Below are 11,860 nucleotides of genomic sequence, written 5' to 3' on the forward strand. Positions count from 1 at the left end.
AACACTGAGGGGCTGGAGCGTGTGCAGGGAAGGGAAGGGAGCTGGGAAGGGAGCTGGGAAGGGGCTGGAGCAGCAGGAGCAGCTGAGGGAGCTGGGGGGGCTCAGCCTGGAGAAAAGGAGGCTCAGGGGGGACCTTCTGGCTCTGCAACCCCCTGACAGGAGGGGGGAACTGGGGGGGGTCGGGCTCTGCTCCCAGGGAACAAGGGACAGGAGGAGAGGGGACGGCCTCAGGCTGTGCCAGGGGAGGGTCAGGTTGGATATTGGGAAAATTCCTCCTGGAAAGGGCTGTCCAGCCCTGGCACAGCTGCCCAGGGCAGGGGTGGAGTCCCCATCCCTGGAGGGATTCCAAAGCCCTGTGGATGTGGCACCTGGGGACATGGTCAGTGGTGGCCTTGGCAGTGCTGGGGGACCAGCTGGATTTGATGATCTCAGAGGCCTTTTCCAACCTTGACAATTCCATGATTTCATGATTATCAGAGAAAAGGAAGAACTGCCTGGTGCTTCACTCACTTGATCTGCTCCTCACTCTTCTTGTCTTCCTTCTTCTCCCCAGGAACGGGTGAGGAAGAGGAAGTTCCAGTCTCCAAAGCCTCTCTCTGCAGCTTTTCCACTTCCTGCACCAAACCAGCATCCAAATCAGCCACACCTGCCTGGAAACAGAAAGGAAGAAACCATCTGTCTGCACCATGGAAGCTGAGCAGCCCTTCCCCAGCAGCTCTCCCACCCCATTGTCCAACCTGACCTGGAAATTCAAACCTCTGTGTTGGAGTCCACAGCAGGATTTATGGACTAGGGATGATACATATCCTTGGCTCCAGAAATTATAAGGATTAAAAGAGGGATCTCAGCAGAGCCAGGTGATCTGACCTCACCTTTTACAACTGAGATGTAGACAGGGCACCTCCTACTTTATATTTTATAGGATCAGAGGGAATGTTTAGACTGGGAAGGAATTCCTGGCTGGGAGGGTGGGGAGGCCCTGGCACAGGCTGTCCAGAGAAGCTGTGGCTGCCCCTGGATCCCTGGAAGTGTCCAAGGCCAGGTTGGACAGGGCTTGGAGCAACCTGGGCTGGTGGAAGGTGTCCCTGCCCACGGCAGGGGGTGGCACTGGATGATCCTTAGGATCCCTTCCAACCCAGACCATTCTGGGATTCTAATTCCCATTTAATAGATTATTAAGGTCAGATAATGGGCCTACCCTCTGCTGACAGGAATTCCTCTTCATTAACTGGTGCACCTCTGCTCTGCACACATTTTTTGCCCAACCCATCCCACAATCATTTCTCAGTTTGATTTCGACGGGGAAAAGCTGAACTTGAGGCAAATCCCATTTTGGCAGCACAGTAGCCAGTTCTAAGGTGGATTCTGGGCCAGGCATTACCTTATCCTTCTTCTCCTTGTCCTCTTTCTCCTCATCTTCCACCTCCTCACCAACCTCAGACCCAAAGTCAGCCTTGGACTCCCCCCTGTCTCCCAGCAGGTATTTGCTCCGTAACTTGGCCTCTATGTCTTTCTCCTGTTGACTGGGGGAGAAAACAGCTCCTGAAGCATCATATTCCACATGGGAAAACCTGTGATCCTGCCAGCATCAGATTTCCAAAGAAAACCCCCTTTTCCCCTTGGTCTCATCCCCAAACACCCCACCTTCCCCCTCCACGCTTCCCACATCCATCATAATCTTTATCCACTCTCTTCCTCTCTTTTTCCATGACTTCCCTTCAGGTCTCCTGGATATTGAAGCTTTTTGATGGGTATTTTTATACTTTCCATAACTGTGATCCAGATTAAATCACATTAACTCTGCTCATTCCCATCCCCTTATTTTAACCTTCAATCCAGGCTGGAAGGGGCTTGGAGCAACCTGTGGAAGGTGTCCCTGCCCATGGCAGGGGTGGAACTGGATGAGCTTTAAGGTCCTTCCATCCCAAACCATCCTGGAATTCCATGATCTTACCTTATAATCGCTTTGAACTGTTTAAACACCTCCTGGATTTGCCTGATGTTCACTATCTGAGGAAGAGAGGCATAAATCCAACACTGTTGGTATTCATTCTTTAAAGAAGTTCCAAATAAACCAATTTAAAGGGTTTTAGGACTGAGGAAAATTGTCCTCAAGCTTCCAAAACATGGAGACAGTCCCTAACGTGCAAAAAAGGAGTTAAATTACAGTTCTGTAGTGCTTTGGGGTGGAAAAAAAAGCCTCTTCAGAAGACACTTTTATTGTGTCTTCCTGGAGGAAAATGGGATGGAATCAATATTTCAGTCCTTTTTCACCAAAAAGCCACTTACATCGATCTCCTCAATGTCTCCTCTGAGGTATTTGTGGACTTGGGATTTAATTGCTGCTCTCTGGGCACCAGTCAGGGGGCTGTAAGTCACCAAACGATTTTCCTGAGGAAAAAATGTGGAAAACTGAGGATCAGGGAGTTACAAACAGGTGGGGGGGAGAGGAGAACGATGGGGACAAAGCTTTCAGCAGGGCCTGTCGGGGTGGGACAAGGGGGGAGGGTTTGAAACTAAAAGGGGGGAGATTCACACTGGATTTAAGGAAGGAATTCTTCTCTGGGAGGGTGGCACAGGTTGTCCTGAGAAGCTGGAACTGTTCCAGGCCAGGTTGGACGGGGCTTGGAGCACCCTGGGCTAGTGGGAGGTGTCCCTGCCCATGGCAGGGGGTGGCATTGGGTGATCCTTAAGGTCCCTTCCAACCCAAACCAGTCTGGAACTCCGGAATTCCACCAGTCTGGCAAACACCTGACATTACTGTGCCCATTTCTGATTGGGATTCTCATCACCTGACTTGGCAGGTGATGGGATTTGGGAAGCAAACATTCCCCTTCCCGTTCCAACCAGCAACAGAAGGGCTTCAAGAGCCTTAAAAAAACATCTCTGGTGGCTCAGGATTGAAGTTACAACAAAACCTCCCTGTGTGGGATCTTCAGAGCTTCCCCTAATCCCCAAAAGATGGTGTTGGAAGCTGAAGGAAGAATCCAATCCCACTGGACACTGAGTTAACTGATCCTTACAAACATGTCCTTCATGGTCAGTTCGTGCTTCAGGAGATCAATCTCCTCCTCCAGAGCCTTCACTGACACCTAACAGGGGAAAAAAGGGTGAGCAAATCACTAAATTATATTGGAGGGGGGAAAAAAAAACTAAAAGAAGCACAGAACTGGCTGCTGGAGGATATCCCAGCTGGATAGCAGCTCCCTCAGGGTTTGCAGAGGGAATTGGTGGGTCTGGAACACATTTTGCCCTTGATTAGCTCCCAGCAGGACAGTTTCTGTCCTGCAGAGTCTCCTTAAGCCATCAAAAGAAGGGCCACCTGCTTTTTAGTGTGATGATTTCCTGATCTGGCATTGTAGGGATCAGCAAGTTCTGGACTCTGGGATATTATCTGGGAAGCCAAGCAGAACTGAGCAGCTCTGACCCCACTGGGACAGAGGAGGGAGCCTCCTGGGCTGGGTTGGACTGAATGGCTCCAGAACCTGGAACACCTTCAAGGATTCACTCTTTAAAATGTGTTCCCAGAAAGGTGTGAGTACCCAAATCTTGGGATTCAGGGAGAACTGGACACTGTTTTGAAGGGAGCTGTGAAGCATCAAAGCACAAAGGTTCCTTAAACACTCCAATTTCAGCTCCTCTGGTTTGGTTTTTTCCACTCCTCCAGCTGTGGAAGTACCCTCAGGACACCTAAAATCCTGTGATCCTTGTCCTTAAATTATTCTTTAAATAATTCCTTAAATTATTTCCTTGTTCAACCAAGTTTTCCCAGTTGTGGAAAAGATGTTACTTCACCAGCAGGAATGGGGATAACGCCATGTAAAGCTGCAGGTAGGATTGGGGTGATTTCCCCACAGGTCAGGGGAGTAGTTCACAATAAAATATCTCTGTTGAGAGGTGAATCTTATCAGAAAAAGATTCACATGCAGTTGAAAAAATTTCCACATGTCACTGCCTGGCTGTTCCCTCTCAGCTAACTGGATACCTATTTAAAAAGTTTAATATTAATCCATTTTGTCATCCACCTAAAATTAGCAATGTCAGCTTGGCTGAGAAGGGATGACTTATGGAACTACCTAATTTTCCTCTGGTTTTTAAGGTTATTATCCTAAATATTAATGACTTTGAGCAAAAATTCCTTCCTCCACTCCCGTTCTTTCCTTACCTCCTGCTCAAACGTCACGTTGGCAACTGGCTCTGCCATGATCCACCTCATCCTGGTGGCAAAGCGCAGGGAAGACAACTGGAAAACAAGGATTTTAAGGAACTGAAAGAGATACTGGCAGGGAGATCATTTTCCAAACCTGTTACTGCTTAATTAAGTCAGATACAAGGACACAGAAATATAAAAAATCTATTTAACTGCTCCGTGTCAGATCCAAGGACATGGAAATATGAAATCTATTTAACTGTTAAGTTTTAATCCATTTAAAGTCTATGTCACTGCTCCAAGGGATTCCCTCCTGTGTGTTACAGGTGTGGTTAAGCTCATCCAGTTCACAAAGGGAGATTGTCCCTGATTTTATCGTTTCACAGGTTAAAAACCAACCTGTTGGGAAGTTCCTCCTGATTCCTGATCCAGCTCTGCTGTGAACTGGTGCAATTCCAGTGAGCCCATTATGTGATGTCCCATGGAAACCCATTAGAGCTGGATAATAATGATAATTAACACTCTCCAGTGAGCTTAAATGTGAGCTGCCCTGCTCCAGGCTCTCAGCTGACAGGAGTCTGTTTTCTGAGCCTCTGAGATAAGATGAGCTTTCCAACGTTTGGGATGAATCAGGCAGGATGTTTCCCTTCCAGAACCCTCCAGAGGCTGTTCCTTAAACCAAGGAGCAGCAGGAACAAGGCTTGGATCCTGCAGGAATCCCTTCAACTCACCGTCTCTTCCACATGAGCAGCTTCCCCACAGATGTTGGTCACCAGGACAGTGTTGCAGTTTCCCCCTGGGAAAAATAATAATAAAAATAAAGTAAAGAATATAATTGGGGGGGTTGTTGTTTCCTTTTCTGGAATTCATTATGTTATGTGCTGTTTAAAATACAGAAGAATCACAAAATTCCAGAATGGGTTGGGTTGGAAGGGACCTTAAGGATCATCCCATCCCACCCCCTGCCGTGGGCAGGGACACCTTTCACTAGCCCAGATTGCTCCAACCTGGCCTTGGACACTTCCAGGGATCCAGGGGCAGCTACAGCTTCTCTGGGCAACCTGGGCCAGGGCCTCCCCACCCTCCCAGCCAGGAATTCCTTCCCAGTATTCCACCTAAAGCCACTTTGATTTGAAGATGTCCAAAGGACACAGCCAGAGTGTGACTGTCCCTCCAGAGGGCACAGAGTGACTTAAAAACAAAGGTCAGATGTGTTTCCACGGAGTGACAATGCAATGAAAACATGGGAATAAAAACTGTGATTTCCAGGAGTTTATAAAGGTTGTGTTTTTCAGGATTCCCAGAGAAGCTGTGGATTCCATATCCCTGGAAGTGTCCAAGGCCAAGCTGGAGCAACCTGGGACAGTGGAGGGCATCCCTGCCCATGGCAGGGGGTGGCACTGGGTGAGGTTTAATGTCCCTTCCAACCCAAACCATTCCATGATAAATTATGGCCTTAGGACTTAATATTCTCATAGAAACAGCACTTTTAGGAGCCCTTTGGGGCTGTTGTGAGGCCCAGCCCTTACCCAGGGAGTCCTTGAGGACGTGAGTGAGTTTGCTCTGCCGGAAGGGAATGTGGTCCCTCCAGGGATCAGCCAGGGCCAGGATGATTTGCTCCAGGAACGTCAGGGACCTGTTGATGTAGAAGTTCTCTTTCCGGATGTGTCCTGCAGACTGCAAGGGAGATCAAAAGGGGAAGTTTCCATAACATGTTTCTGGCCAAACAGCAGGAAAAAGCAGAGAAAAAACCTCCGAGGGTCAGGAGCTGATTCAGACCCAACAAATTCATGATCTGGAGCTTTCTCCAGTTTGAAAACAAGCTTTCAGAGACCTCAATTTTTCATTACAAGTCTACAAGGACTTGGATTTCCTTCCCAAAGGGTGTGTTTGTCACAGGGCTGGTGCAATTTAAATTCTGATCAATACAGAATGTTATGGAATCAGGGAACTGCTGAGGGTGGGAAAGGCCTCTGAGATCGAGACCAACCAAGCACTGCCAAGGCCACCACTGCCCATGTCCCCAAATGCCACATCCACAGGGCTTTGAAATCCCTCCAGGGATGGAGACTCCACCCCTGCCCTGGGCAGCTGTGCCAGGGTTGGGTAGCCAGGAGGAAGTTTCTCTGGGAGCAGAGCCCGACCCCCCCCAGATCCCCCCTCCTGTCAGGGGGTTGCAGAGCCAGAAGGTCCCCCCTGAGCCTCCTTTTCTCCAGGCTGAGCCCCCCCAGCTCCCTCAGCTGCTCCTGCTGCTCCAGCCCCTTCCCCAGTTCCCTTCCCTTCCCTGGACATGCTCCAGCCCCTCCATGTCTTGCCCTGAGGGGCCCAAAACACGTGGGATCCGAGGGGTTCCCAGCACTCACCGGGACCTCGCTCAGTCTCTCAGAACCCGCCAGGTCTATCAAGGTGATTTTAGATTTAATGCCTTTGAGATTCCTGTAAACTCTGGAATGACACTGAGGGAGAACAGAATATAAATGGCACTTGAACTGAAACACAGTAAAAAAAAACAGACTGCAAAGGTCCTCTTTGAATCCCTAAAAAGCTGTTTGAAACATCTCTGGAGCTCTCACCTCAATATAAATAGTAAAGATGCAGTGGGATCTGGAGGAATTCTTATTCAGGGCGTGCTCTGCTATTGCTCTGTTGGTCCCACCCTGCAAATGGAGACAAAATTCAAGGCTCAGCTCATGGGATTGTGGCTTTTTGAGGAGCAGTCAGGGAACACCTCCCTGGATCTTTCAGTTACCCGCAGAAGAGCAGCTTTCCCTTCTCCAGGTGAACAACCCCAGCAATCCCAGCCTTCATCAGCATCCTTCTGCTCTTTAGAAAGGGATTTCCAGCACACTCCAGAGCTCAGGACACCACAGGCCCGTCATTAAAAAGGCCAGAGAAAGGTTTTAAGGACACCAGAGGGCTCTGGGTGAGAACACACTTCCTGCTTCCAGAGCCAACCATTTATTCCTGTTCTCCTCATGAACTGAAGGAGCCACAAGGAAAAGATGCTGATCTAAGCACTCAGACTCCCCTCACAAATCCAACCCACTGTGTGAACAGTCCTGCTGTAAAATCTAACCATGATCACCCCAAACTATCTGCCAAAGACCCTTTTCTTGGAGCATCTCCCAGAATCCCTGTGCCAGGGACATTTTCCTTGGGAGAACAAGGGCTGCAAAGATGTTCCACCCACAATAAGGAGAAAAAAGAGTGTTGGCTGCCCAACCCTCCTGGCCACACACCTCCTGCTTTCCTGCCTCCTCCCTCAGCCAACAAAATAATACAGAGAATAAAGGGAATGTTTGGGTTCTCTTGCCTCAGAAAGGAGATTTAGGGCCTGCTTCTCGTGGCTGACAGGATGGATGGACAGACCCTTGACACAAACCCCCTGAGGGGAATCCAGGACAGCCAGGGGGGTGTTCCTGGAACCAGGGCCCAGGAGGTCAAACAGGGCCTCGTTGTAGACTTCCAGGTAGGAAATTAGGACAGTGATGGAGAGGCCAGGGGATTCTTTAGCTGCTTGGAAGACCTGCACAATGACACAGAGTTTGTTTCCGTTCACAGACAGGATTTTTAGCTATTTATGGCTTCCCAGAGAAGATATTTCTATGTAGATGTTTATGTAAGATATAAACAGATATAAGATTAAAATAGATATGATTAAAATAGATATAAGACAGAAATAGATATAAGATATTAAGCTATATATAAGCTATACATTTATCTAAGATATGTAGAGATATGTATATAGAGATATTTCTGAACAGCTCCAAGTACATTTGGGTGTGTGGAGTTAAAGCTGAGCTGTGGTTGCCTGAGGGCTTGACTTGGATTTGGATTCAATGATCTTATGGAATCAGAGAATCCTGGAATGCTGTTGGCTGGAAAGGACCTTAAGGATCATCCAGTCCCACCCCCTGCCACGGGCAGGGACACCTTCCACTACCCAGGTTGCTCCAACCTGGCCTTGGACACTTCCAGGGATCCAGGGGCAGCCACAGCTTCTCTGGGCAACCTGGGCCAGGGCCTTAGAGGTATTTTCCAACCTTAATGGTTTTATGATCAGTTTTAACAGGATATCACAAAATGGTAGCTTGGAAAACACCCCTTTTGAAGGCTTGGTGACCTTTGGGGAGCAGCAAGACTTTTCCACGAGCAGGTAGAACTAAACCTCTGTGAATGACAGCCAAGCTGCTTTATTTCTTTAACCCTCATCCCTTAGGTGAAATGAAGGGGGAAAAAAAAGACATAAATCATATTCACTGTGTTAAAACACTTTTCTATCAGCGAGAGCAGATACAAGAGGTGTCCCTGGTATTCCTCCCAGCCCCTCTTCCCAGATCCAGTACCTGCTGGATGGCTCTGGGGATGATCCCTCGGTGCTCATACTCAGTTGCTCCAGTCATGGTGTAAGTTTTACCAGCCCCAGTTTGCCCATAACACATGATGGTGCCTGGAAAATCCCAAACCAAAAGGATAAACTCGGGGGGGGGGAGCCTCAAACAGAACAGCCAATGGATCTGTCCTCAAACCAAACCCCTATTTATTATAAAAATTACAAAAATAGCAATAAATCACCATTGTAGCCACGTAAAGCTGCAGCCACCAAGTCCCTGGCCACAGTCTCATAAACCTTGTCCTGGGAGGTGTTGTGGAGGAGCCCATCCATCCTGAAGGACCAGTCAGTGGAGGAGTTGTTCACAATCCCTCCCCTGGCATCTTTTTCGATGTGGATGTCGATGCTCTGCAACCCAAAAAGAGAGGGAGATCAATTCAACAGCGTGAGGAGCTCCAGGGATTGGGGACCTGGAATTAAGTAGGAAAGGGAGCACAAACACCAGGATTATTTCACTCCCTTGGATGGTTATGGATGTGCTAAAAATACCTGGTAATACTCTCGAATTTCTGGGGGTAATTATTCTAAATAAAGAAGAAATGTGGTTAAGCTCAACTGTTTAAATTTCAATTATTTTGTGTCTCAGGGAAATTCTGAATTAAGCACGAGAAGGTGAAGGGAGGAACTTGCACAAGGGGGGATAGAAATACTGTGCCAAGCTGTGGTTCCCACTGGGAATTCCTCCTGGATCAGTCAGTCCCAGCCCTTCTGAGGGTTTTCCTGGTGATTGTACCACCAGAAGTGTGTTTTCCATAGTCAACACCACTGTCAGGCAACACCACTGTCAGGCAGGAACCAACATGCCCCAAAACGTTATCCATGGCCTTAAGGGATGGGAAAATCCTGCCTTTTCCGTGGGCAAAGCTGAAAGCAAACTCCAAACCTTTCCCACTGGGAATTTCTTTCACTCTACCTTGTTGTCTGTCCCAAACTTGATCATGTCTCGGGCAAAATGAGCCGTGGGCTTGACTCGCACAAAGGCCTGGATTGGCTTTATGGGTCTAAACAGAGAGGGAAAAGCCAGGAAAATAAGGATGTTGCAATCCCTAAAATGACATTTATATCATTTGTTGGGAAAAGGAGAACTCCAGAGCAGTCAAATTTAAAAAATTAAGTGTTGGTAAAGGTTCAGCTGCAGTTTTTATTCTTTATTAAAAGCAACTGTGGGCAAAGAGCTGCTGGAAATCCTTTCCAGCCTTGTCCTGCTTGGAAAACTGAAAAGAGAAGGGTCTTAATGATCCTGATTTCCTCCTGTGTACCAGGCACAGGAGTGTTCAATAACACAAGTTTTCTTCCTCTCAGGCTTGCAAAGGGAAATATTTGCAGGAATAGGAGGGGGATTTTCTTTTGTTTGATTTTCTTTTGTTTTTTTAAATATTTTAAATTCCTAAAAAACACCCAAACTTCGGTTTCCTGGAGCAAATATCCAGCCAGGCTGGAGGATCTGCTGAGTAAAACCCACCTGAGGAGGGCTCAGGGACCATCCAGCTGCTAAAGCCACACCTGAGACACATGAACTGAATGTTTGGGAATCCCTGGAAGGTGTAGATCCCATATTTTCCCCTCAGTTATTTCCTCCAGACAGCCTGTGCTCAGTAATTATGTAATAATTAGTGATAACTTCTAGTTCAGGACAAAATCTTTTGAATTTCTTGTATATTCAGGATTTCTGGGATCTCTCCACCATTTTACCTGCTCTGAAATGAAATGTGGAGGTTGGAGCTGAACCAAGACTTGTTGGATTTAAAACCTTTGGGGGATACCTGAAAGAGTCACTATCAGGGAACAGAGAGAAATTGCTGTTCCCCTCCTCCTCCTCCTCTTCCTCCTCCTCCTTCTCCTGGGCCTGGGATCTCCTGGAGATTGCAGAAGCCTGTCCAAAAAAAAAAAAAAAAAAAACAAAACCCAGTGTTGGAGCAGTTGGGAATTATTTCTTCAAAGAAAGAAGTACAGCAGGGAAAGGAGGAGGGGAAAATCCTGGGGAAAAATTCTCCTATGGATCAGAGAGAACAAATTCCAAACGAGTGGAATTTTCCTCGCTGCAACAATGCCTGTTGCTGGATGTGAGGATAAAAGCAACGATTCCTGGGAGTGTTTATAAACACCAGGAGATGGGAAGCAACAGGTTGCCCAGAGAAATTGTGGCTGCCCCACCCCTGGAAGTGTCCAAGGCCAGGTTGGATGGGGCTTGGAGCAACCTGGGATAGTGGATGTGCTTTCAGGTCCCTTCCAACCCAAACCATTCCAGGATTCCAAGTGGGCCCAGCTGGGATTACCCTTGAATTAGTCTTTGTTTTGGAGGGAGAACCTCGTTGCTCTTCTGACCCCTGAACCTTCTTCTGCTTCTCTTCCTCCTGCCAGGGAAAACCAGACCCCATTCCATGTGAAAAACACACCTGGAGGCCCGGGAAAACCGACCCCTTTTGCCACACTGAACATGGATTCAGCCATCTCTCCAAGGCTTTGGGATTGAGAAGTTCCCCTTCCAACAGCTCAGGTGGGCAGGACTTTGGGCAAAATCCATCTCCAAGAGTTGGGAATTGCTCAGAGAAGCTGTGGCTGCCCCCTCCCTGGAATGTCCAAGGCCAGGTTGGAGCAACCTGGGCTAGTGGAAGGTGTCCCTGCCCCTGGCAGGGGGTTGGAATTAGATGATCCTTTAGGTCCTTTCCAGCCCAAACCAGCCTGGAATTCTGTGCCCAGCTGGGATTACCTGTTGGAAGGAGGAGGCAGAACCCTGTTGTTTTTCCAGCTGCTCAACCTCCTCCTGCCGATCTTCCTCCTGCCAGGGAAACACAGACCCCATTCCATGGGAAAAACACAATACCTGGACACACACGGACCAACTGAGCCTGTTTTGCTGCACCAAACACGGATTGAGCGATCTCTCCAAAGCCTTGGAAGTGAGAGGTTCCCTTCCCACACCTCGAGTGAGAAGATTTGGGCAGGAATTTGTGCAAAATCCGTCTGGAAGGGTTGGGACTTTCCAAGGGAAGCTGTGGCTGCCCCATCCCTGGAAGTGTCCCAGGCCAGGTTGGAGCAACCTGGGATAGTGGCAGGTGTCCCTGCCCATAGCACGGGGTGGAAAAGATGATCTTTAAGCTCCCTTCCATCCCAAACCGTTCCGGGGGGGGGAGAAGGGGGGATGCTGTGAGGGGGAGAGCGATGCCCGTGTGACCGCGCTCCCGGAGCCAGCAGCACCGACTAACCCTTGCGGAGCGAGGCGGCGACTCCTTCGTCATCCCCTTGCCCAGGCTTGGGCTCCGGCTCCGGCTCGAGGTGGCGTCCGGTGTCGCCATGGCAGCGTCCACTTCCTGTTC

General features: G+C 48.6%; 1 protein-coding gene across 2 annotated transcripts; it reads right to left on the reverse strand.

Moving 5' to 3' along the window:
* Positions 1-506: 506 nt before the first annotated feature.
* KIF9 (kinesin family member 9) lies at positions 507-11,859 on the reverse strand. Of its 2 annotated transcripts, XM_027730135.2 has the most exons (17): positions 11,750-11,859; positions 10,820-10,897; positions 10,307-10,416; positions 9,457-9,544; positions 8,726-8,891; positions 8,497-8,600; positions 7,464-7,676; positions 6,724-6,807; positions 6,514-6,606; positions 5,680-5,827; positions 4,882-4,946; positions 4,166-4,243; positions 3,024-3,092; positions 2,290-2,391; positions 1,955-2,010; positions 1,382-1,523; positions 507-650 (listed from the first exon to the last, which is right to left on the reverse strand). In XM_027730135.2, the coding sequence occupies exons 1-17, from the start codon at positions 11,837-11,839 to the stop codon at positions 507-509; spliced, it is 1,830 nt and encodes a 609-aa protein (XP_027585936.1). In that variant the 5' UTR covers positions 11,840-11,859. The 2 variants fall into 2 exon arrangements, with proteins under 2 accessions (XP_027585936.1, XP_039246755.1); XM_039390821.1 differs by lacking the exon at positions 10,820-10,897.
* Position 11,860: the final 1 nt, after the last annotated feature.

This window comes from Pipra filicauda, unplaced genomic scaffold (assembly GCF_003945595.2).
Source record: "Pipra filicauda isolate LSUMZ 115617 unplaced genomic scaffold, ASM394559v2 scaffold874_size61936_pilon, whole genome shotgun sequence".
Taxonomy (NCBI): Eukaryota; Metazoa; Chordata; class Aves; order Passeriformes; family Pipridae; genus Pipra; species Pipra filicauda.

Excerpts from the sequence above, each read along its gene's own strand:
- KIF9 (XM_027730135.2), bottom strand. The coding sequence starts at position 11,839 with ATGGCGACACCGGACGCCACCTCGAGCCGGAGCCGGAGCCCAAGCCTG. Across the intron at positions 2,392-3,023 it reads TGACCATGAAGGACATGTTT|GAAAATCGTTTGGTGACTTA; the intron begins GTAAGGATCAGT and ends TTTTTTCCTCAG. Across the intron at positions 2,011-2,289 it reads GAGACATTGAGGAGATCGAT|ATAGTGAACATCAGGCAAAT; the intron begins GTAAGTGGCTTT and ends TCTCTTCCTCAG.